At 40.4% G+C, this 26,997-nt stretch overlaps 1 protein-coding gene across 2 annotated transcripts in view; it reads right to left on the bottom strand.

Annotated features, from left to right (window-relative positions):
- Positions 1-26,997, bottom strand: part of obscnb (obscurin, cytoskeletal calmodulin and titin-interacting RhoGEF b) — a 52,690-nt gene that overhangs the window by 17,931 nt on the left and 7,762 nt on the right. For both annotated transcript variants that reach the window (XM_060871041.1, XM_060871040.1), the window contains exons 10-44: positions 26,578-26,853; positions 26,152-26,439; positions 25,588-25,863; positions 24,406-24,681; positions 23,838-24,113; positions 22,455-22,730; positions 21,875-22,150; positions 21,341-21,616; positions 20,252-20,527; positions 19,680-19,955; positions 19,310-19,585; positions 18,966-19,232; positions 18,534-18,806; positions 18,120-18,386; positions 16,269-16,535; positions 16,073-16,185; positions 15,797-15,950; positions 15,538-15,699; positions 15,220-15,324; positions 14,786-15,052; positions 14,370-14,639; positions 13,062-13,328; positions 12,667-12,933; positions 10,925-11,191; positions 10,563-10,832; positions 9,711-9,980; positions 7,856-8,122; positions 7,498-7,764; positions 6,029-6,298; positions 5,091-5,360; positions 4,589-4,867; positions 3,928-4,194; positions 2,669-2,941; positions 655-921; positions 16-291 (exon numbers count right to left, since the gene is read on the bottom strand). In XM_060871041.1, coding sequence (XP_060727024.1) covers positions 16-291; positions 655-921; positions 2,669-2,941; positions 3,928-4,194; positions 4,589-4,867; positions 5,091-5,360; positions 6,029-6,298; positions 7,498-7,764; positions 7,856-8,122; positions 9,711-9,980; positions 10,563-10,832; positions 10,925-11,191; positions 12,667-12,933; positions 13,062-13,328; positions 14,370-14,639; positions 14,786-15,052; positions 15,220-15,324; positions 15,538-15,699; positions 15,797-15,950; positions 16,073-16,185; positions 16,269-16,535; positions 18,120-18,386; positions 18,534-18,806; positions 18,966-19,232; positions 19,310-19,585; positions 19,680-19,955; positions 20,252-20,527; positions 21,341-21,616; positions 21,875-22,150; positions 22,455-22,730; positions 23,838-24,113; positions 24,406-24,681; positions 25,588-25,863; positions 26,152-26,439; positions 26,578-26,853 — 8,970 coding nt within the window. The remainder of the gene's footprint in view (positions 1-15; positions 292-654; positions 922-2,668; positions 2,942-3,927; positions 4,195-4,588; positions 4,868-5,090; positions 5,361-6,028; positions 6,299-7,497; positions 7,765-7,855; positions 8,123-9,710; positions 9,981-10,562; positions 10,833-10,924; positions 11,192-12,666; positions 12,934-13,061; positions 13,329-14,369; positions 14,640-14,785; positions 15,053-15,219; positions 15,325-15,537; positions 15,700-15,796; positions 15,951-16,072; positions 16,186-16,268; positions 16,536-18,119; positions 18,387-18,533; positions 18,807-18,965; positions 19,233-19,309; positions 19,586-19,679; positions 19,956-20,251; positions 20,528-21,340; positions 21,617-21,874; positions 22,151-22,454; positions 22,731-23,837; positions 24,114-24,405; positions 24,682-25,587; positions 25,864-26,151; positions 26,440-26,577; positions 26,854-26,997) is intronic.

The following is a 26,997-nucleotide window of genomic DNA, read 5'->3' on the forward strand; positions in this document are numbered from 1 at the left end:
CCTGAATTGTTTAACCTTTGACTGTGAGAAGGGCAGAGGTGGAGGTAGTGCCAGCCTGAAAGGTTACTGTACAGTTGTCTCCAGCTCTCAAGTCCTTCAGCAGCAAAAGGTGGCGACGACCACTCTCGAAGCAAACGATTTCCACTTTATCGGACTCCTTTACAGGTTTTCCATCGACCAACCACCGGCAGTCTTTAGACTCAGGCACAGATAGGGAGCACTCAAAAAGTGCTTCACCACCTTCAATGGTCTCCACATTATCCAGGCCTTGAATGATCTCAATCGGTTTAGCTGTAAGACAGGTTTAGATTGTAATAAAACACTACAAATTTTGAACTTGATTATAATGAACGATCAGCAGTACGTGTAGAAATAAAATGGATAATAACTAAACCTCACTGCCTCCATATGTTCCAAAAGTTATTCCTATAGTCTGAAGTTTTCCAACACGCCATTCATCAGCATTCATCAGCCTCACAACTCTTTCAGATTCCTTATGGCACAAAGATCTGGACCCATTGAGTGATGCTAAAGGAGCAGTATCTTTCCCCAAGACAGCTCAAAAGCTGACAACTTCAAAGAATACTGGCTAGAGCTTTATAAAACCGTTAACGATTAATAATACTCATGAGTTCGGGCTGCAGGTAGGCTCACCTTGCACCCTCAGGTGTGCCTCAACATGGGTCCCTTCTGCCTCACAGGAGTATACACCCACATCCTGTGCGGTTACCCGGCTAATGTACAACCGTGCTACAGTCCAGTCTTGCTCCACTACAAGCCTGTGGGCGTCAGGTTGCACGGGCTGCCCGTTTAGCTTCCACATGGCCCTTACTGGCCTTGAGAACTGGCAGATGAACTCTGCAGGCTGGTTTTCTGCAACGTGGATATCCTCCATGGCACTGACTACCTCCACAGTAGGATCTAAAAACCGTGGGTGAAGTAGGAACAGTGGTACAGTAAAGCACATGCCCAATATGATGGCAAGGTTTCAGTTTTCTCTGATTTGTTTCACATATAAAAAAATGTAAAATAATTTTTATAATAAATGTACATGCATCAGATGAAGCAAAGCGAATTGGTTAAGTACTATTTAGGCATGGGTCGATGAAGCATTATATTGCATAATCAAGGGTTACGACATCTGTTACAGTCTTTAGACTGATTGTGTTCTGATAGAACAGAATTAAAGAATATGAACGTTATGCCTTAGGAGCCCTATTGGCTCCTAATCAGCCGCTGTTTGCAAAGTCCTAAAGCAAGCGACTAGACCAACAAAGCTCCCGAAATCACGTATGGAAGCACAGGGTCTAAATCCTACCAACAATTAGTCGTTCGACTTCAGATTTCTGGCACAAACTTTAACCTCCATTTTATTTATTTCAACGCAAGGCAGACTAAGTCAATTAAGAATCCAGTCAGGAAAGTTTATGTAGCCATACATCATCCATATGCAGAATTTCAACATCATTTTATCAATAGGTTTGTCCATCTGGCAAAGGAAGTAATGGAGTATTTAAAGATTGCCTGATTATGTTAAATGACAGTCATTGCATCCTATAGCCTTTCTGACATTTGTAAAGTTTTTGCACAGTGCTCAATCTTTAACAGATTTGTAGACATACTGTACTGCGTCGTCATATTGTGTGGTCTGTGGCGAGTTTAAAGGATTCTCATCCACAACTGACTGGAGCACTGTGAACTTTTTATTCCCCCCAAAAAAAAACATACAGTACAACCATCTGTGACATAGGCATTGTTCAAGAGTACAGTCTGCAAACTGGACCTGAACCACCATGATGACTTCTGAATGTAGTTTGCCCAATTTCAGAATGAAGGGGTCTAGAATTTAAGCAAGTAGACCATGTATGCAACCATGGTTTCTAATATTAAGTGGGAGACCGTAAGGCCACCTGGAAAACGCAAGAAAATGGTCAGTGTATTAAGATGGGGTCTTGGTCATTGACTGAAAAAAATGAGTACACGGAATCCCAAGCGTGTTCCTGGTAATTGATGTTCCATTTAATTCTCCTGTGTTGACTTATGTCCAACATCAGATGTTAGTGGAATAAAAAAAATGACAGCTAATTTGCAAATAACCAGATGTTCCTAAAACATTTCAAATGACTGAAATAACACAATGTAGGCCATGCACAGGTGAGTTGCCAAGCAAGACACTTATTCATCTGGTTGAGGGGGGATAGTGCTTTTGGAGGCCACTGCAAGCATTATAAACCTTTTACTCCAATTTTTTTTTTTTTTACCCAAAACTTTCTCAGTATGTATTTATTTCTACACTTCCTAACATACATTAGTGATTAAAGTCTTTAAATTATTTCTTACTATATAAGTAATGCAAAACTAGTATATTAACACACACCTGTGATTGGCTGAGCAGCCTTAAATCTACTGTTGAAGGTTTTGTTCTAGAAAATTTCTAACCAATCAGATGATAGATTTAAGCTCTGTGGTATATGAAAATGGGCACATGAGAAAAAAATAAGAGTAAAACAAGGTACAAGTAAAAGCAGTTATGCCGGGCTTTTGTTAGTTTGTCAAGTTAAGGAAAATCATGGACCAGTGCCTGGTCTACAGACTTCCTTCAAGTGGTGCAGGGCCATTAACAAAAGAGCTAATCCGCACCCCTCAACACCTCCACCTGGTCCAATACCTTTAACTAACAGCCTAGCCGAGGATGTCAAGCTCCCTGTTTTGAACAGGATGGTGCCCGAGTCACTTGGCGCCAGGTTCTTTAGGGTGAGGGTGTGAATATTGTCTTCACCCACACCAATAATACTGAAGGGACTGTTCTCCAAACGGGTGCCATCCAGCCACCACTGGACTCTCCCTTTGGCACGGCGAGACAGTTGGCAGGAGAACACTGCCTGCTCTCCCGCAAAGACATCAGTGCTTTTTATACCAGACACAATGAGTACCTCAGCCTCTGCAGAGACCAGAGACAAACAGCTAATCAATAGCGTCCCTTAGTGTTCAGCTGATTTATATAGAAACATAAAAACGTCAATGTGAGCATGGATTTACTTGGCTTAATTCCTTTTCATGTATTTAAACTGCTGACGGGCTTGCCAGAAAGTGGCAAATATATAATATAAATGGGGTTTGATGCCCAATTTACAGTACGTGATAAGGAAATTCTGTAAATTGTATGATCATTGTGGACTTACTGTAGGAAAACCTGCACGGTGGCCTGGGAAAGCCTTGAGAAGCTGCCATTTTGAACACAGTACTGAAAACTACAGAATTCAATTCAAACAATTCTGTTTAAAGTAAAAAGATTTCATTCTAATTTCATTTGTACTTTTATTGCCTAATCTAATGATGGAGTCTTAATACCTGAGATAAAAGTGACTCAGCAGCAAAAACAAAAATGATTTATTCACTTGCTTCTATGTTGGATTATTTTTGGCAGTAGCATAATCTTGAAATATGTTTCCATTGAGTAGAGCCAAAAAAAATGTAATTAATTAATCAAATAAAAATTTTTTAACCACAGTGAATTCCTATGCATTTTCCCAGACCACCACATATGCATTACAGAGAACTTTGGATTAGCCGTTCAACATGAAAAATGACATTAGAAATCCAGACATCAACCTTGAAATTTCTCTAGAAATACTAATAGACCAAACACACACAAAAAAAATTACATGAACAAAAAACTGCCCAATAAATCCTTAACCATTTAATGCAAAAAAATGATTTAAAAACATTCTAGCTTTAGATGGCTTAGGAATTACAATGGTTTCGCTATCTTTTAAAAAAAATCATTAATTACAATGCCATTCTTTGGATTCTTGCACAAAATTAGATTATATCAAAATTGTGCATAGTACGCATGAAAGAGTTAACAGTTAACTCCTAAAGCGATATGACTTGCTAAATGCTAAAGTAAAAAATAACGTTCTTTACCTTGCACCGAAACTGAAGCTGTTGTTAACTGATTTCCAGCATCACAAGTGTAATAGCCACTGTCCTCTGGTTTCAGGTCGTTTATCTGAAGCTCTTGTAAGCATCCCGCTTGCTTCAGCTGAAACTTCTTCCCGGGTTGCAAGATAACTCCGCCTTTACGCCACTCTACATTAATGCCGGGCTTAGAAAGTTCACAGCGGAGCGTAACCATGTCACCCTCGACAGCATCTTGGTTCTCCAATTCCTTGCGGAATATGATCTGGGATTCTGATGAATGCAAGAGGAACAGCAAAGAAATGGCGGTAAATTTGAAAGGGATCGATTACAATGCAATCAACAACCGAAACAAGCAAAAGGCATAAGCTGAACTGTCTAAAAAGCAAAACTAAACAAGGCAAAGGGATGCATTCATACTATCTCCTTGCCTCCTGAAGTGCAAGAGACTTGTCTTTGGAGGACCTGGATAACATTCTGAATATATTAGTGTTAGGATCGACTTTCATAGTAAAATTCAGATAGCTCACAACATAAAACGGCACTGTTACGCATACATGCACCCAAAGCAAACATGGTATTCACAGATACTATGTGGCTGTCATATCGCTATCTGCAGATGTAGTACTGGAGACTCACAAGCACTTGCAAAGATCTAACCCTTTACCTTTGGGTTTATCCTTCACCACCAAGGAAGCAACCGTCCTTTCACAGCCAACCACAAAGGCCACATCACCTGAATCGTCAGGCGTGACCATTTTTAACACTAGGCTGTGCTCCCTCCCTCGGCTGCTGATCTGATTCAAGTCATTGTTTTGGAGGTGATTGGAGCCAAGCCACCACTCGATACTAGTTACTCCTGTCTGGGACACCTCACAGTGGAACACGGCGTCCTCGCCCGTAGTCACTGTGACGTCGTTAAGTTCTCTTGTAATTCGTACATGTTCTAGATAAAGAAAAGTGTACAAAAAGCCAACTCTTTCTAAGGAAAATGCGTCCATAAACCATATTAGAAGCTTATTTAACAGTCCATTGAATACCATTTTAGAGTTTGGTAACTCAAAATGTCAAGAGTTCAAGAGTAAAGTCAATGAGTTCTGCATCATAACTGAAAAATGCTTGACGGGAATTTGATCAGTGAACAATGCAAAGAAACACAAAATGATCACCTTTGACGCTCAAGGTGGCTTTGGTTTGTTTGTCTCCGACTTCACACACATATTCTCCAGCATCGCCCACTGTTAACTGGTAGATCACCAGAGTTTGGGTTGTGTTATTCTTCTGAATGGTGTACTTGTCTCCTTCAGAAATGACTTTTTTGTCCTTCTTCCAGATCACATGGGCATCGGGGGTCGAGGTTTCACAGGATAATGTAGCTTGCTGTCCTTCTACAGCTTCCTGGCTCTTTAAGTCATTTGTAAATTGGACCACAGGGACAGCTGGAAACACATATAAAAATAATAATAATAAAAAAAAAAATTAATTGTCTTTATATAGTACAAAGAAAAAAAACAGTTTCACAAATACTTGGATACTCACAGTGGGCAAGAGTTTTTGTTGTGAGTGTAACAGTACAACAACGGTAACTATTTAGTCAGATGGAACAACCCCTTTTACCTTCTGAGAGAGTTTGCACTTTTGATTGCTAGTTAAAAAAACAACAAGGACCTCAAGGACATGCCACAACATTAAAAACAGCAATAGATAGATAAATAATTTAATTAAATAAAACTCTCAGCACTTCAGAAAAAGCTGGCAAGGGAACTGCAATTGTTGTGGAACATCCACCATAAACTATAAATGGATAAAAAGAACAACGTAATTTTTCAACAATTATGATCATTCTCTCTAATAGTAGGTCACTAGCTGTGGCATAATAAGGAACGCCTTTGTGTTAAATAAATATAAATTGTTTACTCGTAACTAAAAAAAAACTTTAAACAAGTGCTTACTCAAATCAAGCAACAATTTATTTGTAGTTATTTAGTTGTCCGTAAAAACTGCCTCGGTATAGCAAATCTTGTTATTCAAAAGTTGAGGAAATTAGTTCAGAAAGGAGATGGTGCAAAGCTTTGTAGATGGTGGAGCCTTTAGAGACAGACTTTACCTTTAACCGTGAGACAAGCAAACGAAGTGTGGCTTCCCACATGGAAGGACACGGTGCCCGAGTCTTTCTCAGTCACGCTCCTTAGAGTAAGCGAGTGCCTTTTGCCTTCCACTTGGATTACGTTCATCTCGTTGCTCTGGAGAGGAACACCCTGAAGTTCCCAGTTCACATTCTGGGCGGCGTCATGAGATACAAAGCATTCAAAGGCCACATCATCTCCTTCATTGACAATGCAGCTCTTCAGCCCGGTGTCAATAGTAATGTCAAGTTCTGTTTAATACACAACCATCCAGAATACATTTTAAGCCAGTTTTATTAATGTGGGTAGTGAATGTTGGATTCGTCTGAGGACATTTTTACAATTGAACCGATCATAAAGTCATAAAGCTGCCATACATGCCTCTCATACTAAATTATATGCATGAACGCATTTAGTCAAGGTTTTAGAACTGTGTCCGTGTTTATATTTTTTATTGTGGTTTTATTGTGGTTCAATTCATAAATACTAAATAGTTTGTATTCATTTTGATAAATAAGTGCCTCTAGGTGCCTGAAATTTTCTTTTCAATTACAATATTGCCAAAAATATTTGGACCTTCACACCCATATGTAGATTTTCTCCCAAAACTGCTAGAATTAGAAGCATATATTTTTCTAATGAGTCTTTGAATGCTATACCATTACAATGGAAACAAGAGTTTTAAACCTGTTCCACAATGACAGTGCCCCTGTGCACAAGCTAGAGCTCCATAAAAACATGGTGTGTTAATGATGGAGTGGAACAGCTTGAGTGTCCTGCACAGAGCCCTGATCTCAACCCCACTGAAGACCTCTGAGATGAACTGGCACATCAACTGCACCCCAGACCTCAACGTCTGTTCTCACAGCCACACTGCCAGAGCCACTCTCCAACATCTAATGGAAAGCCTTCCCTTAAGTTTGCAGGTTATCATAACAGGAACAAAGGAATAAATGGGGACGTTCAACAATGGGTGTCACGGTCTGATGTCTAAACTTTTGGACATAATGTTTTTGAAATGCTTAAAACTTACAACAGTGCATAATAGTTCTAAAGAAGAAAATAATGTTAGATAGAATAGCTTAAGTTAGATTTTACAGTACCAAGTGTTCTAGCAATTATAGTTTAACAATGTATGGTACTAAATTGGGGTTAAGGAATTATACCTAATTCCTATGCATTTAAGACCAGTAATGCCATTTACCTAAAACAACCGTGCAGCCACAGAGTTGGTGACGAGTGATGAAATTTTTAGTATAAAATGTGAGAAATGTATCCCGTGCAAGAAGAAAGGAAAGGAACCATTGGATAGACGGAAGAGAGTTTGTGATTTTTAGCAAGGAAAGATTGGGAACATGTGAGTCAAACCATGCAGGAAAGTGGCATGGAAAGGAGGTAGAGCTTTTAACATCACTGGAGCCAGTTAAGAAGGTAGAATGATGGTTCCTACCCTTTATCGTGAGTTGGGCAGAAGTGGTTTCATACCCAGAATCACAGGAATACTCTCCTGAGTCTGCTTCCTGAAGTTTGTAGATGTATAGCTCGACCACTACTCCGTCCTGCCTTAATTGGTGTTTGTTGCTGGATCGTAGAATCTTTTGATCTTTTCTCCATACTACATGTGCTCCTGGTTTGGTAAGTTCACACCGGAATACGGCGGTTTCCCCAGCTTCAGCTTCCAGGTTGTTCAGAGGTATTTTAAACAGAATGGGTAGTGCTGCAAGTGAAGAAGTGAAGGTGAAAGGAAGAAAAGTGATAAACCTGCTGTGTCATCCTTCACACGGAAGCCAGATTTGCTAAAATCCTACCCTTTACTTCTAGATGTGCTGTGGTTTTCTGATCTCCACAGTCACAAGTGTAGTCTCCAGAATCTTCAGGGTCAACGTCATGGATCACCAACTGGACAAGGTGGCCATCTTGACGGACTTCGTATTTGGAGCAAGAACAAAGGTCTACTTCCCCTTTGCGCCATTGAACCGTTATACCTGGTTTAGACAGCTCGCAGCACCAGGTGACACTTTCCTTTTCCAAAGCCTTCTGGTCCTCCAACTCACGAGTAAAAAAGGCAGGAGGAACTGACAATTTGGATAACAAGAAGAGAATTGGTAAATAAGGAGATGCATTTTTTTCCCTATGCACAAATCGTGCCTATATGTACACCCCATGCTTAGGTACATGACTTTATCCAGGAGTGACCGATTGCAAGGACCTCTTGATGCCTGCAGTTAGTGACCTCTGGTGTTAAGAAAGGATTGGGGTAAGGAAAAAATATTGATAACCTGTGTCATACTGAAATAAATTAAGTACCCAAGTACTTACCATATACAGTACTGTTATTACACTGAGATTCTTTTTTGTTTATTGTTTTTTAGATGGTCTGTTTTTACAATCTTTTCTCAAAGCATGAAGACTATTAAAAAAACCTCTTGATTTAACCATAGCCTGTTGATTAAAGGTGGGGTCTCCGATGTTTGAGAAATGCTTCAGAAAACTGTCGGGACGACAAACTAAACAAAAATCAAAACAAACGTGTAGCCAATGAGCAGAAAGGGGCGTGTCTTGTCAATATGTGGCGGAGAGAGTGTTCAGTGCGCATGTGTGACATTAGCAGAAAGCGGTTTTAACACTGACATGGAGGATAAAAACAAAGAAAGAAAGCGAAGAAAGACTTATGATAAGGTAAGAAGTAGGACGTGTTAATATAGGATCAGCTTTCCAGCGCTGGAGAGAACTGAAGGAGCAGGAAGTTGGTCACATATTCACAGATTGGAGTTTCCCGAGTCAATAACTCCTGAGCTAAACGCTGTTACTACACAAATAACACCTCTTTTCTATCGTAGTAATGTAGAGACGCAGCTACAACCGTGTTTTGTGTAGTAACAGCGTTTAGGTCAGGAGTTATTGACTCGGGAAACTCCAATCTGTGAATATGTGACCAACTTTACTTAAGACGCCGAGGCGCTTTTTTCCTTCACGATAGGTGAGTAACGTTGGTTTTGCTTTGTTACACAGAACTAATATATGCCTTTGTCCTTTACATGATTATGCTTGTGTGTCATTTTTGCTTGTTTGTTTATCTACAATCGTGTTGTTCTTCCCTTCAGCTATGATAAAGACACATTTCTTTCCATTAGTTGCCTGGGTTACGTATGTGTGGGCGGAGCTATCAATACAGGGGTGGGACCCATTTGGGTTAGGGGCGTGTTTGTTTTGGTGATTTTATATGTCAACTTTCAAACATCAGAGACCCCACCTTTAATATAGAAAAAAGCTGAAATTAGTTTTGGATGACAGGCAAATCACAGGATTATAAAGAGGATCTCTTCGCTCCTTCAAATATGTTATTGTTTTATAGTAACAAATTGCACAGTACCAATGTTCCTTAAATCGATTGAAAACCGTGCTTAATTAATATGTTGAAGCTTTCAGTAAGGAGATATCTACGTTTGGAAAAAGTCTACATTATCAGTGCATCTGAACTAAATTGTCCACCATGTTAAATGTAAGTACAAAGAGATAAAATAAAGGGCATCTTAATTCTAATTATTGCTATGGTGTAAGAGGAATAAAACTGTTGTGGTTGTACAGGAAAATATCCCTACTTCAGCATAGAAACTAATTGATTTGAGTCAAATACATAAACATGGATGACTGAAGAAGCACCTTTAATTTCCAGTTGAGCTTTTGAGTTCGGCCCACCGGTCACCTCACAGCTGTATTCTCCAGAATCCTTAGCAGTAACACTGTGAACAATCAGCTTCACAACTTTATGTTCCTGAATCATCTCATACTTTAGGCTCTTTTGGATCGACTTTCCATTCTTATACCAGATTACATCCAAGCCAGCCTGAGAGAGCTCACAGAGGAATACAGCATCTTCTCCAGGAGCAATGCTAACATCCTTGAGCTCTTTAGAGAAGGTAGGAACTTCACCTGAGGGAGGTGGGGGAGAAATGGAGCTGTTTAATGAAGTTGCTAGCAAATACCCAAATACTACATTATCTGCTTTTCTAACTTAGAAAAGACTTGCTGGGTGTTTGGGGTTATTAGAAGAACTCTAAAGAACATGCTAAAGTGAAGATGGCAAAAAAATCTGTAGTTACTACATCCCCAACTTTGGAACTTCATGAGAAACAGCACAAAAAGATGGCAGAGAGCAGTTTGTGTTGCCAAACACTCCAAAACACAAGCCATTTCTGCAGCAACAGAACTATGTCCTGGCTCACGTCTACCCAAAAATGCTACAAGCTAATTTGATTTACTCTTAAATTAAATTTCTGAAGCAGACTGAGACCGCCTCACTAATGGCTTAAAGCCCCCTCATCCAGATCTCAGATCAGCTGTTTTTTTCCTGACATTCCTTAAGAACCACAAATCATGGCAAACAGCATGAATCAATTCATACACACTAAACACAACATACATAATAGCCATCTAAGGTGTGATTGGCCTTTCAGTTGGTTGAGGGAAAAAAAAAACCCTGAATATACTTGAACTATTAAGCAGACTCCTCACCTTTCACAGCCAACATTGCTGTCGAATTCAAGTCCTTGAGAGTAAAAACGACCTCTCCAGAGTCTGACCCAGTCACTCCTTTGATGTTAAGTGTGTGCTTGCGCCCTTTGCTGCTAATCTGGAAACGTCCTCCATTCGTCACAGGTTGGCCTTTCAGGCTCCACGAACATGCGTCTGAGCTTTCTCGAGAGAGGATACACTCGAACACGCAGGTCTCACCTGCTTTAGCCTCCACGGACTTCAAGCGTTTTGTGATGCCAATGTTGATATCTGTGTGACATTTGTTATATTGATATTCCATAGTTATTGATATTGATATTCCATAGAAAGTCCGTCTAATGTGAAATTTCCTTTCATCATACCTCTAATGGTGACCCTGGATTTTGTAAGATCTGTACCAAGATCGCAGCTGTACTCCCCGGAGTCCGACTGCGTGACGTCCTGGATAGTGAGACCTAGGATCCTGCCGTCGTGCAACAGTTCATGCTTGCTGTCTGCAGAAAGGATGGTACCATCTTTCCTCCAAATTGGGGACACTGTAGGCTTTGAGGCTTCACATTTCAGACTTACAGTGCCCTTTTCTTCTCCAATCACGTCATCTAGCAGCTTAAGGAACACTGCTTTCTTTTCTGCAGTTTAATAAATCAAAATTAAGTGTTCAGAATTTCCATGCCACATGAATGCAACAGTATTTATAACTAGGGATGCACCGATCTGATATTTTGGATCGGTATCGACGCCGATCCAAGCATTTTGAGTGGATCGGGTATCGGTGGTGCGTGACCGATCCAAATCCGATACCCGTGGTCATGGGCATCTTAACCATGTGCATCCACATCTTAACCAGTATGTGGATGGGACAGGACACACTCACTTTTTATTTGCTTCCGACGCCCATGCCCGTGGTGGTTAATTAACATCATAGACTATTGCTTAAACTTATAAGAAAAATACACTTATATATTAAATTGCATTAATGTGAATAAATATAATAAATTGTATAGAAATATGTTGCACAAACGCCTGCGACAGACAGGCAAGTTTAGCAGGCGCCCTTTCTATTTACCTCAGCGCGTTAAACGTGTCGCTCATTTGGGTACAAGGTTTATTGTTTAATTCATTTTGCATTGTGTTTCAAGAGTTCACTTTAAAATATTGCCTTTTCTAAAGATAATAATTTAATTTAATAACTGCAGTATACATGGTTTAGATTGTTATACCACTAACTGTTAAAAGTACTGTTTGCTACTGCATTAATACTTTTTTTAAGCTTTCTTGTGTTTTCATTTTTCATCCAGTAATATGGGCATTTTTGTATTTCTTTGCCAGAAACAAATAAATCGTACTAAGCAAGTTGTATACATTCTTTAGTTTTAAAGGTAGAAAAGAACACAGATATCGGATCGGTATCGGCCGATACCGGCAAACGCCGGTATCGGAATCGGATCGGAAGAGAAAAAGCGCATCTCCTAATTTATACCCACATATATTCACTCACTCATCACTCACTCATTTTCTACCGCTTATCCGAACTACCTCGGGTCACGGGGAGAATGCGTGCCTATTTCAGGCGTCATCGGGCATCAAGGCAGGATACACCCTGGACGGAGTGCCAACCCATCACAGGGCACACACACACACTCTCATTCACTCACACACTACGGACAATTTTCCAGAGATGCCAATCAACCTACCATGCATGTCTTTGGACCGGGGGAGGAAACCGGAGTACCCGGAGGAAACCCCCGAGGCATGGGGAGAACATGCAAACTCCACACACACAAGGCGGAGGCGGGAATCGAACCCCCAACCCTGGAGGTGTGAGGCGAACGTGCTAACCACTAAGCCACTGTGCCCCCCACCCACATATATTCATTCACATTTTGCACTTGACCCAGTGTTGATGAAAAAGCATCCTCAAAAGATGCTCCCACCACCATGCTTTACAGTCAAGAGAGCATTCCTGGCATGAGTGTATTTATGTACTGAATGTATATATGTATGTATATATGAATGTATGTATAAAACCACACCACAATGTAAAAAAGTTCAATGGGGTGAAAATTTACACAAGGCACATTAAACTGCTTTCAAACTACGTTACCTTTGACTTTCAAGCATACAGTCTGCTTCTCTTCTCTAATCTTGAATGTGATCTTCCCACCATCTTGAGGTGCCAGGTTCTTGAGGGTGAGGGTATGTGTCTTATTCACATGTTGAAGAAAATTAACCTCGTTGGTGAACAGAAGCTTATCATTAAGGAACCACTCTACTTCCTCGTCAGCATAGTTCACCTCACAGGTAAACACAGCATCACCGCCTTCATCAACCTCCACATCAGTCAATCGCTTGGTGATCTGCACTTTCCGCACTGTGGACCAACCATTTCAGAATTGTTAATGTCCTCTTTTCACTAAATGTTTCCGAGTTCTGTTCTTAAACCCATGCGTAAAACACAGATTTTAAAACCGTAAAGGAGGAAACAATTTAGAATTTCACCTTCAACAGTTAGAGTGGCTTTGGTCTCACAGGTCCCGACGCGACAGCGATACTCGCCATCGTCGTCTGGACTCAATGCCTGGATGACCAGCTGCACTTCAGCAGCACTTTGTTTCATGAGGTACTTGCTGGATGCCTCCAGAGCAGTTTGACCTTTAAACCAACACACTTCTTTAGGAACAGCTGATAGCCTGCATGACAGCTTGGCTGAGGCCTTTTCTTGGCCGGTCACATTTTTCAAGGGCTCCACCACCTCGATGGGACGCTCTGTGGAGGAAATAATAGGAATGTCTTTTCAGCAAAATATTAAGTGCATTTTTACCTCAGAAATGTTGAACAGGCTAAAGCAGGTTGTCATACACATATTATATACACATATTGTTATTTACATACACAGTAAAAAAAAATGTACTATTGGTATTAATCTATAAAAATTGTAGTGACTTAAATTTGTGAACTAAGATGAACTAGATTTGTAAAGTTCGACTTTGATGTTGGCTTTGACGATGCAAGTATACGCAACAGATGGTGCTTTTTGGAGGCAAGTGGACAGAAAGCTAGGTTGCCAAATCATTTGGAGGTAAGTGGAGACAAGCATGTGACATCATCCAAATACTCCTGAGGAAGTTCCCCACATTGGGCTGATTGTTTTGATATGTCTCTTATCCATGTTGTGCTAATTTTTGATTTTCACATGACATCACGAGACGTCACGTGACGTCATCATAATACACGTGAGGAAGTTCCCCTTATAGTTGTGAGTGTTTTGATATGTCACATGTCCATGTTGTAAAAAGTTTTTTGATTTTGCATATATTGGGGGCGGGGCTGCGGCAAAACCGAAAGGCCAGTTGGTACACCAATTGAAAAGTTTGTTCAGAGTATCACCCTAAAGGAGCTGGCCGAGTTTGGTGTAGAAAGTTCGAAAGCTTGCCGAGATATAAACCTCCAAACTTATAACTTATAATGGGAGTCTATGGGGAAAAAAGGCCATTTTGAGACCCGGTACCAGAAGTACCGTTACTCAGATCGCTTAGAAAAGTAACAGCAACAAACTTCAGACCAGGATCTACAACATATCCGAATTTGGTGCATGTGGCTCGAAAGCTGCATTAAATTTTATAATTTTTTTTTTTTATAAATAAGTTTAAATAGGAAAACAGAATGTTGGCTTCTACAAAGTGACATAATTAAATATTACAGGATATGCAGTTCAGGCCATGTCCTAATACCCTGCTGAACAGAACATTATCTAAAATTAGAATTCACTACATACAATATTGGTTTTATTGCTAAATTTAGCAATACCTTTGACTGTCAGCTGAGCAGTTGATTTGCTTTTCCCAGCGGTGAACTGCACAGTTCCTGACATGGATGTTTTGGTCTTCTTAAACGTGAGGCGATGCATGGTGCCTTCCTTCTCGATGTCAACCTCGCTGCTCTCGCTCAGAATTTCTCCGTTTAAGGACCACTTTACTGGTTTAATCGTTTCGATGCTGATTTCCACCTCAAAGTGAGCTGCGAACGGTTCGGTCACATCCACTGAGCTAAGCTCCTTGACTATGCTGATGGCTTGCTCTGTAAATCATCAGGACATACAGTAACATTATGAGCTTAGCTTGTAGCTAGCAAATACGTGCATGTGTCTATAGTGTTTGATCACGTTAAAACAAAAATTATAGTTCAGCTCTTGCGTGTTGTAAACATTTTTGCGGCATCATTACCCTCCACAAGCAGCTTGCATGATGTCTTTTCATCAACAGCATCACAAGTGTACGTGGCCTCATCCCCAGAGTCCACGTCATTGATGGTGAGCTTGCGATACACATCCTCACTGGAGATCTCGTACTTCTCGGTGGCTTCGATTTTGTCCTTGTTCTTATACCATGTGACCGTGGCACTGGGTCGAGATACCTGACACTCTAAGTGCCCTCGGTGTTTGTACATGGCAATTTTGTCTCTGAGCTTCTTTACAAATCTCACAGGCAATTCTGAAAAAAAATGTAAAGCTCTTATGTACAGCACCAAAAGACCTCAGAATAAACTGTTGAACCCGACAAGAACAGGTTATCCGTTACTACACGTATACGATTCGTTATATTAACAACAAAATGCATGCGGCGGTCAAGAGACACCGTGGTTACATTAAACCACCAACCTTTGACTGTGAGCTTTGCCACTGACGAGGCCTTTTCAGCCACAAACTTGATTTCAGCAGCATCTTCAGGCTTCACTGATTTGAACAGTAGAACATATGTTCTCCCTTTAAAAATAAGTGAGAACATAGGCACTACAGTTACCACCCAGAATTTCTATTTTGCTCTAACAGCACATTCATTTCATAACAAAATGTACTATTTGTGCATTTATAGTTACTGCAGCAACAATAATGTCTGCATAAAAATAAAGCTGTGATGAAAAAAATAACAAGACCTATTGACTAATCAGAATCGTTGTTAACGTGAACGCGACACACCTTCTTGTCTCATTTTAATGTTGTCCCCAGCTTTGAGTTTGACGTCACCCGTAAACCACTGACCCTCCACTTCATCGTGCGACACCTCACAGACAAACGCAGCACTTTCTTTCTCAGTCACTTGCAAATCCTGCACCTGCTTAATAATCTTAATGTCACGGGCTGCGAAAGGAGCCAAAAGGTAAGATGGTCAAAGCTTCGGTTTCTTAAAACTGAACAGTCAAGAGATGTTAAATAACAAATAAACGTTTCTCTCTACCATGAACGGTCAGCTTGGCTGACGTGTTGTCATCCGTTGTTTTGCACACATACAAGCCTTGGTCTTCATAAGTACACTTCTGGACGAGGAGGCTACGCTTGCAACCTTGAGAATGAATCATATATCTCTTTCCTGGTTTCAGTTCCTCTTCATTCTAGGAAAATGTCCATATTTATTGTGTGAATGCATCTTAGCCCATAATTTATAGCTAATATTTAGGGATACGTTCAGTTACTCCGGCTAACACTGCAGATACTGTAAAACCTATCTATATACCTTAAACCACTTCACGTCAGCATTCGCCCGGGACACTTCGCACTCAAAGGTGGCTTTTTCCTTTTCCGCAGTAGTCACATCTTCTAACGGTCTGAGGATCTTTGCAGGAGGTTCTGTAAAATAAAATCCAGATCTAAAATAGTATTGCAAGAAAAACACTGTAATGTAAACTTTAATCAGCTGAAAGCGGACGTACCCGTGACGATGAGTTTTGCTGAGGTGTGGACACCTTCTGCCTGGAAAGCGATCATCCCACTGTCCTCCATCTTCAGCTGGGACATGGTCAAGGAATGTTTATTACCCAGAGTGGTCATTAGGATTTTGGGACTTGCTCTCAGTTTTTGGCCATCTTTGGTCCAAAACGCTTCCACGTCATGCTGACTGAGTTCCACTTCCATGGTTACCGTCTCCTGTTCATGAACTTTTATCTCTTTCAAGCCCTTAATGATCTGGATCTTCTTCACTAAAAGGGCCACAATTGTAGAACATTAGAAATTTGTTGGAAATCCTTTCAGGTAAGAGTATAACATGATGACACTGTTCTGGCTCTGACTTGTTCCTCAAGTCGCCACCAGGATCGAACAGTTCACTGGATAATTATTATTACAGCGGTTACTATTTTTAGCTGTCAACAAGTTATTTAACCCTGATTGATGCAGTGAGCAGCTCCTCATTTATTCAACAACCATGTTGGAAGACATAGCCTGTGGTCTTGGACAAGATGCTACCGTTTCAGGAAGGTCAAAATTATTGACTTGCATCAAGCAAAGAAAACAACTAAGAAGATCAACAAATAAGACCGACACATTATTTAAAACCTGAAAAGGTGAATAATAGTGAACCTTGAGGAAACAAATTTTGGACGAACTTTTGTTAAATCAAATAGTGGGGGTGGGGGTGATTGGGGGACAGTCGAACTCAAGGCTATGTTTGATGTTGAAAGTAAGGAAATTTGTGAGCACACATTGCAAAGAGAACTCAAGGGATTGGGACTAAAACCCATGGGTCAGTGAAACTCATGAGCTTCAACATCCTAGGGAGCAATGGGAACGGGTCATTTGGTCTGATGAGTCCAGATATACCCTTGTTCCAAAGTGATGAGCACATCAGGGTAAGAAAAGAGGCGGATGAACTGATGCACCCATCCTGCTTACTGCCTACCGTACAAGCCTGTGAGGGCAATATTATGATCTGCTTGTTTGCTTTAGTTTGTCAGGTCTAGGTTCAGTAACATTATGTGCCCAAAAATGCAGCTTACTATCTGAATCTACTGAATAAACAAAGGATTTTTTCTTGACTGACTGTATGGGCATATTCCAAGATGACAATGCCAGAATTCATCAGGCTGGAATTTGAAGAGAGAGGTTTAGTGAGCTTGAGACATCATTTTCAGGGGGCACGGTGGCTTAGAGGTTAGCACGTTCGCCTCACACCTCCAGGGTTGGGGGTTCGATTCCCGCCTCCGCCTTGTGTGTGTGGAGTTTGCATGTTCTCCCCGTGCCTCGGGGGTTTCCTCCGGGTACTCCGGTTTCCTCCCCCGGTCCAAAGACATGCATGGTAGGTTGATTGACATCTCTGGAATATTGTCCCTAGTGTGTGATTGCATGAGTGAATGTAAGTGTGTGTGTGTGCCCTGCGATGGGTTGGCACTCCGTCCAGGGTGTATCCTGCCTTGATGCCCAATGACGCCTGAGATAGGCACAGGCTCCCCGTGACCCGAGGTAGTTCGGATAAGCGGTAGATGATGAATGAATGAATGATGAATGAGACATCATTTTCACACATTGATCAGCCATTGCAGAGTCCAGACCTTAAGCCTATAGAGAATCTTTGGATGCCCTAAAGAAGACTTTACACAGGTCAGACTCTCCCATCATCAATACAAGTTGTTGGTGAGAAATAAATGCACATCTGAACGGAAATAAATATCGTGACACCGCGTAAGCTTATTGAACCGACGCCACTGCTAAGGTGTGCAGTAATCAAAGTGAAAGGAATTCTTTTTGCCAGGCAGTGTGTATATTTTGTGTACTATAAGAAGGCTTACTTTCTACTGTCAGTTTGGCCTGAGTCTTGTCATCCAGAGTCTCACAAGAGTAAAAGCCTCGGTCAGCACAGGTCACACTCTTAAAGATCAGAGACTGTTTAACTCCATCAACTTTAATATTCAGATTCCCTTCAGACTGCAGCACAATGCCGTTCTTCATCCACTTTACCTCAGTGGACGGCCTACTCAGTTCAACCTTAAGCTCCACAGTGTCCTGCTCTTGGACCGTTTTGTTCTCCAGCTTCTTTATGAACATTACAGGGAGCTCTGCAAACATAGGCGTAGTAAAACCACAATGTTATCAAGCACTGAGGCATCACCATTAATCTTAAATATGTAATATCCACACAAAAGGCACACCAATTGTGGAATTATCTATCTGATCAATCAGTTATTTTTTTCGCCATGTCTTACTTTGCACTTGCAGAGTCGCTTTACACACTTTCCCTTCAGCATCCACACTGATTTCTCCCACGTCCTCTAGTGTTACTTCAGTGATCGTGAGCGAATGGCTGGTGCCTCCGTGAGCGATCTTGAATTTGGGCCCAGAGGTGGTGACGGGCACATTATTAAACAGCCATCTCAAGCTCACATCCGCAGGAGTGACGGAACATTTAAAGATGGCATCCTTGCCTTCGTTTGCCACGACATTGTTCAACTTGGATAAGAACTTCACCAAACGTGGAGCTATAACAGAAACGATGTCTATGTTCACCTCATGTATAAATATCCAAGCAATTGTATAAATGTTTGTTATTGAGCACATGATATGACTTGTACCCGGAACAGTGCTTTAGAAAAAGTAGTAGTCAGAATTGAAAATTAGACTGTGGAGGCATTGCTCACCTTTAGTTGTAATCTTAGCATTAGTCTTGTCATCTTTACATTCGCAACTGAACTCTCCTTCATCTTCCTGGGATACAGACGACACGGTCAGTAAACGTTGAGCTCCGTCAGAGCGTATGACGTATCTGCCACCAGGCTTAATTTCTTTGCCGTTGTGTTTCCAAAGGACATCCCCTGCAGCTCTATTCAGTTGGCAGGACAGAGTCATGGTACTGCCCTGGGCAACAGACACTGGCTCCAAGCCAACTACAAATTTTAATGGAGATTCTGAAAACACATAGTGAAGTTAATTCTGGAAAATATTAAATCCCATAGATGTAAAAAAACCTGCCCCAGATTCTTACCTTTTATCTGAACCTGGAATTCCATCTTGTCCTCAGCTGTCTGACACACGTAAGTGCCTGTATCTTTTGCTTCAGAGGACTTAACAATAAGGACATGAGACAAACCTTCCCTCTTCATTTCGTATTTATGACCCTCCTTCAGCTCTATGCCGTCCCTGAACCAGCTAACGTTAGCGTGTTCTGTTGTTACTTCAGTGGTCAGAACAATATTCTCAGTTTCTTGCACAGCGATAGTTTCCTTTATACTGGATTTTTTCTGGAATTTAGCAAAGACGTCTATAAAAAGAATTTTTAGTCAAGATCATTTGTAATAGTCAATAAATCACTAGTTACTGGCAATTCATTAAGAATGCTGAAAACCAAAACATACCTGAAACCTGAATCTTAAAGACCAGCTTCTCCTTTCCTACTTCACAGGTGTAATCTCCTGCGTCCTTCTTCTCCACACTGTCCAACACCAGTTGACGGATTTTGCCCTTCGTCTCCACGTGGACGGTCTTACCGGAGATCAGCTGTTTGCCTTCTTTATACCATTTCACTTCAGTTTTGGAGTCGGACACTTCACAGCTCAGCGTGGCTTTCTGAGAGGCAGAAACTTTGACCTCCTTCTGATAGGTTTCTTTGTTGCTGAACATGGCTTGAGGTTCTGAATGTACAATTAATAAACATCATACATACAAATTTGTGGAGGCAAATCATGACAACAAAAAAAACAACAAAAACATTAAACCCCTTCCACTTGCATGTCTGTACCGTTCTTGCTCCTTTTAAAGTTTTGAAGGAGAATAGCAGTTCTCACATATACAGTTCAACGGTCTCTTATATTAGCCCACTGAAAATGCCGTTATCTATATGATGTAATCAGTCAAGGTGGGACACTTTCTGTTTGACTACATTTGAACTAGTTAATTAAAGACACAATTTAAAAAAAACTCTAGGTACCTTCCACATGGATCTTAAAGACCAGCTTCTCCTTCCCTACTTCACAGGTGTAATCTCCAACGTCCTTCTTCTCCACACTGTCCAACACCAGTTGACGGATTTTGCCCTTCGTCTCCACGTGGACGGTCTTACCGGAGATCAGCTGTTTGCCGTCTTTATACCATTTCACTTCAGTTTTGGAGTCGGACACTTCACAGCTCAGCGTGGCTTTCTGAGAGACAGAAACTTTGACCTCCTTCTGATAGGTTTCTTTGTTGATGAACATGGCTTGAGCTTCTGAAAGGATGATTAATGTAAAATCATACATACGGTTGTGTAAAGGCAACTTGTCTTGATTAAGAAACAAAACAAAAGGTTTCTTTGTTGGTGAAAGTGGCTTGAGGTTCTAAATGGAAAAATAATAAAGAGTCTAATGTATGGATATGAAGGCAGACATCCTGACAAATACACCAAATAGAAGCACTCGACAAATACCTTCCGCTTGCACATCTGCTTCAATCCTGTTTGCAATATGTCTAGTTGGTGGCAGACAGAGCATGAATAAATAAGCTACACCAGGACATGGAAGCCCGCACCAGTGCGCTGCCCAGTTCCATGACTGGTTGCCTAAAATCCTAAAGCTAAAAACTGGCATTTATATTAATTAGTTTGTTTAATCGTCATATGTTGATGTGCATTAATACAGACTAAGGGAAATGAACAAATGCATGTATTCCCAATACCAAGTCATTGAGCTACTATGCATCGCAAAGGAAAGCATTAGTCGAGTCAGGCTAACATTTTATAGCGATAAGGCTACATCACACCACCGTGCAAATTACATTTCAGCATAGCTACAACACAAAAGAAAACCTTTGTATTGCAATTTTTTAATAACCAAGACATGAATTTTGCTTGTCCTGGGTGCCAAAGCTACTTGTTTATTGATATCCATTTGGCAAACGCTTTGAAGGATTTACATTTACAGCATTTGGCAGACGCCCTTATCCAGAGTGGCGTACAAAGGTGCTTTTAAATCTCTAACATTGAATACATTGACTCTGGTTCACTAGAAACACACAATTAAAAAAAAAAAAAAACTCTAGGTACCTTCCACATGGATCTTAAAGATCAGCTTCTCCTTTCCTACTTCACAGGTGTAATCTCCAGCGTCCTTCTTCTCCACACTGTCCAACACCAGTTGACGGATTTTGCCCTTCGTCTCCACGTGGACGGTCTTACCGGAGATCATCTGTTTGCCGTCTTTATACCATTTCACTTCAGTTTTGGAGTCGGACACTTCACAGCTCAGCGTGGCTTTCTGAGAGACAGAAACTTTCACCTCCTTCTGATAGGTTTCTTTGTTGGTGAAAGTGGCTTGAGATTCTGAAGGGATGATTAATGTAAAATCATACATACAATTGTGTAAAGGCAACTTGTCTTGACTAACAAACAAAACAAAACTAAATCCCTTACACTTCTCCTCCATTCTTGCTCCTTTTCAAGTTGTTAAGGAGAACAGCAGTTCAGTGCTGTCTCATATTACTGAGATTAATATGTTGACGAGTTGAGACACTTTCTGTTTGACTACATTTGAACTAGTTAATTAAAGACACAATTTAAAAAAAAAACAACTCTAGGTACCTTCCACATGGATCTTAAAGACCAGCTTCTCCTTTCCTACTTCACAGGTGTAATCTCCAGTGTCCTTCTTCTCCACACTGTCCAACACCAGTTGACGGATTTTGCCCTTCGTCTCCACATGGACGGTCTTACCGGAGATCAGCTGTTTGCCGTCTTTATACCATTTCACTTCAGTTTTGGAGTCGGACACTTCACAGCTCAGCGTGGCTTTCTGAGAGACAGAAACTTTGACCTCCTTCTGATAGGTTTCTTTGTTGATGAACGTGGCTTGAGGTTCTGAATGTACAATTAATAAACATCATACTGTACATACAAATTTGTGGAGGCAAATCTCGACAACAAAAAAAAACAACAAAAACATTAAACCCCTTCCACTTGCATGTCTGTACCGTTCTTGCTCCTTTTAAAGTTTTGAAGGAGAATAGCAGTTCTCACATATACAGTTCAACTGTCTCTTATATTAGCCCACTGAAAATGCCGTTATCTATATGATGTAATCAGTCAAGGTGGGACACTTTCTGTTTGACTACATTTGAACTAGTTAATTAAAGACACAATTAAAAAAAAAAACTCTAGGTACCTTCCACATGAATCTTAAAGACCAGCTTCTCCTTTCCTACTTCACAGGTGTAATCTCCAGCGTCCTTCTTCTCCACACTGTCCAACACCAGTTGACGGATTTTGCCCTTCGTCTCCACGTGGACGGTCTTACCGGAGATCATCTGTTTGCCTTCTTTATACCATTTCACTTCAGTTTTCGAGTCGGACACTTCACAGCTCAGCGTGGCTTTCTGAGAGGCAGAAACTTTGACCTCCTTCTGATAGGTTTCTTTGTTGATGAAAGTGGCTTGAGGTTCTGAATGGAAAAATAATAAAGAGCCTAATGTACTGAGATGCATTTACACCTTAAGAGATCCACTGCCACTTATACATCTGTTCCATTCATTTCAACAGGTTTAGGCTAGGGTAGAAAAATTGTAAAGAAATTAGTTGGCCCTCCACACAAGCTCTTGTTGTGAAAATCTTGAAAAAAAATGCCATATGCCTTATAAAATATTACAATTGATGTCATAAGACATATAGGCGTAGGCCAGACGTTGTAATAGGTTTAAGGCAATATATACTAACAATCTATACATAAACCACACTTGAGACCAAGTGTTAACAGAAAAGGGAGGGGGAACTTTTTGGGTGGCATGGGGATGCTCTTGTGGGTTTTTCATTTGGTTGTTTTTGACTTAGAAATTTTTCTTAGAGCTCAGTAAAAGTGGTGGTTGATCAACTACAATAAAGAAGTTTTGCTCATTCTCATCCAGGTCTGAAGAATCTTCTCATTGTCTTATGTGTATCAATTACAGAGTTATCAGCAAAGTTTATTTTAAATAGTTAATAGTTAATATTAATTCGGCTACGGTTCACCCTGCGATGTGTCCACTCGGAGCCAGGCTCTGAGTTCTGACACTCTAATGTGCTTCTTCAGTGCCAGATTTGATTTCATGGAAACCTACAGTATATAAGACTAAAAATAGTAGATTAACATGAAGTACATTGAGCCAAGTTAATAAGTTAAGCACATTATTACTGACTCAGAAAACAAAATCAGCTCATCTTGGCTGGGGTCTTCATGAAATTCTAGGCTACCCAATATAAGAAACTACCCTATTCATTTTATTCATAGCCTATTTTTTTTTTATTAAAAAGTGCAGTTTCCCAACCTTAGTCCTGATTGTATCCCCCTGCCCTAAAAATGTTCCTGACTTTCCCTAATTTCAACACAACTGACTCAAGAATTTAAATTTAGGATTGTAAAAAAACGCTCAAAATGTGCAGGAATTCAGGACCACGGTTGATAATAATTTTCAATTTTAATATTGAGTAGAGTCTTGATGCAATCTCAGTTCCGTTTGAACCATGTAGAAAATGGTTATACTGTATAAACAAAACTTCAAAACAATTTCCATACCTGCAACCTGAATTTTAAATACTAGCTTTTCATTTCCAGCTTCACAGGTGTAATCTCCTGCGTCCTTCTTCTCCACACTGTCCAACACCAGTTGACGGATTTTGCCCTTCGTCTCCACGTGGACGGTCTTACTTAAGATCAGCTGTTTGCCGTCTTTATACCATTTCACTTCAGTTTTGGAGTCGGACACTTCACAGCTCAGCGTGGCTTTCTGAGAGACAGAAACTTTGACCTCCTTCTGATAGGTTTCTTTGTTGATGAACATGGCTTGAGGTTCTGAATGTACAATTAATAAACATTATACATACAAATTTGTGGAGGCAAATCATGTCAACAAAAACATTAAACCCCTTCCACTTGCATGTCTGTACCGTTCTTGCTCCTTTAAAGTTTAAAGTTTTGAAGGAGAATAACAGTTCTCACATATACAGTTCAACGGTCTCTTATATTAGCTCACTGAAAATGCCGTTATCTATATGATGTAATCAGTCAAGTTGAGACACTTTCTGTTTGACTACATTTGAACTAGTTAATTAAAGACACAATTTAAAAAAAAAACTCTAGGTACCTTCCACATGGATCTTAAAGACCAGCTTCTCCTTTCCTACTTCACAGGTGTAATCTCCAGCGTCCTTCTTCTCCACACTGTCCAACACCAGTTGACGGATTTTGCCCTTCGTCTCCACGTGGACGGTCTTACCGGAGATCAGCTGTTTGCCTTCTTTATACCATTTCACTTCAGTTTTGGAGTCGGACACTTCACAGCTCAGCGTGGCTTTCTGAGAGGCAGAAACTTTGACCTCCTTCTGATAGGTTTCTTTGTTGATGAAAGTGGCTTGAGCTTCTAGATTAAGAAGTACAGTAGATCAGGTCACTCAGAACACACACACACACACTCAGGTTCCAGTGGTTTTAAACTAAAAGGTTTATAACCTGATGAATAAGTCAAACTAATTTTAAGGTATGTGTGAAAATAAAAAACTGCAAGTCTTATTTGCTTATTACTTATTATTTAACGCAATCACCAGGATACGCATGCGGAATCTCAGCAAGTATTAATTATTGTCATCTGCTTCATTGTTGAGTTTTGTCCAGAAACAAAACACAACGAAGCCTGGGACATGCCATAAGGACGTCTTTCTCCATGATGTCTTTATGGCAAATCTAGCATAGACGAGAGGAGCTAAACTAAACAAGTCCTAAAGTTTCGCTCTGTGCTCTCGGACATATAGCGTTGGGGCACGCGTAGATGCATTAGTTGAAATTGATTCCTTCCATTAAAGTTAAACGTTTCCTCACAGAAATCTATAAATCTATAAATCTATAAATCTTCGATATAATATTTAAAAACCATACACATTTATGTATATTTATGTACATGTATATACATTACTTCTTCATATTCTCCATATATTTCATATTTTTATATAGTTTTATTATATAGTTTATACTTTCTTATTATTTTATTCTCATTTTAATTTTTTATACTTTTTTTATATTCTTTATTCTTATACTGGACAGTTGCATAAAGCATTTCACTGCAAATCGTACCCCATTTGTACGTGTATGTGACAAATAAAATTTGATTTGATTTGATTTGCAGCCAGAACTAATAAGTGCTCCAGACACCTAGAAGGTGAATCAACACCTTCGGATCTAATAGCACCAACAGCAGAGAAGGGGACTGAAGGGAAAGCATGCTAGCTACGATTAACATTGATGAATGAATAAGGATATCCTTTTCTCATACCTTCCACATGGATCTTAAAGTTCAGCTTCTCCTTTCCTACTTCACAGGTGTAATCTCCAGTGTCCTTCTTCTCCACACTGTCCAACACCAGTTGACGGATTTTGCCCTTCGTCTCCACGTGGACGGTCTTACCGGAGATCAGCTGTTTGCCGTCTTTATACCATTTCACTTCAGTTTTGGAGTCGGACACTTCACAGCTCAGCGTGGCTTTCTGAGAGGCAGAAACTTTCACCTCCTTCTGATAGGTTTCTTTGTTGATGAAAGTGGCTTGAGATTCTGAATGTACAATTAATAAACATCATACATACAAATTTGTGGAGGCAAATCATGACAACAAAAACATTAAACCCCTTCCACTTGCATGTCTGTACCGTTCTTGCTCCTTTTAAAGTTTTGAAGGAGAATAACAGTTCTCACATATACAGTTCAACGGTCTCTTATATTAGCCCACTGAAAATGCCGTTATCTATATGATGTAATCAGTCAAGTTGAGACACTTTCTGTTTGACTACATTTGAACTAGTTAATTAAAGACACGATTTAAAAAAAAAAAACTCTAGGTACCTTCCACATGAATCTTAAAGACCAGCTTCTCCTTTCCTACTTCACAGGTGTAATCTCCAGCGTCCTTCTTCTCCACACTGTCCAACACCAGTTGACGGATTTTGCCCTTCGTCTCCACGTGGACGGTCTTACCGGACATCATCTCTTTGCCTTCTTTATACCATTTCACTTCAGTTTTGGAGTCGGACACTTCACAGCTCAGCGTGGCTTTCTGAGAGGCAGAAACTTTGACCTCCTTCTGATAGGTTTCTTTGTTGATGAAAGTGGCTTGAGGTTCTGTTGGGGCAGCTGTTTAACAAAGGGTGTTGAGTACAACAGGACGTGTATAAAACCTTTGATCTACTGATCTATTCTTTTGGTTAATTCATACACAATCGAGCTAAGAAGAGCAAATTTTACAATAAAAGAATCCAAACTCATATATACCCATCACATGGATCTTAAAGACCAGCTTCTCCTTCCCTACTTCACAGGTGTAATCTCCAGCGTCCTTCTTCTCCACACTGTCCAACACCAGTTGACGGATTTTGCCCTTCGTCTCCACGTGGACGGTCTTACCGGAGATCATCTGTTTGCCGTCTTTATACCATTTCACTTCAGTTTTGGAGTCGGACACTTCACAGCTCAGCGTGGCTTTCTGAGAGACAGAAACTTTCACCTCCTTCTGATAGGTTTCTTTGTTGGTGAAAGTGGCTTGAGGTTCTACAAGAACAATTCATTAAATGACCATGGGAAAGAAAAAGACTTGTTTACAATTGTTAGTGCATAAAGACTGGACAAATATGGATTTGGATAAATCACGACTTTGTACCTTTCTACTCTATTCGGTTCGGATCTAGAACCTCC

The sequence above is a fragment of the Tachysurus vachellii genome, chromosome 5, assembly GCF_030014155.1.
Source record: "Tachysurus vachellii isolate PV-2020 chromosome 5, HZAU_Pvac_v1, whole genome shotgun sequence".
NCBI classification, from domain to species: Eukaryota; Metazoa; Chordata; class Actinopteri; order Siluriformes; family Bagridae; genus Tachysurus; species Tachysurus vachellii.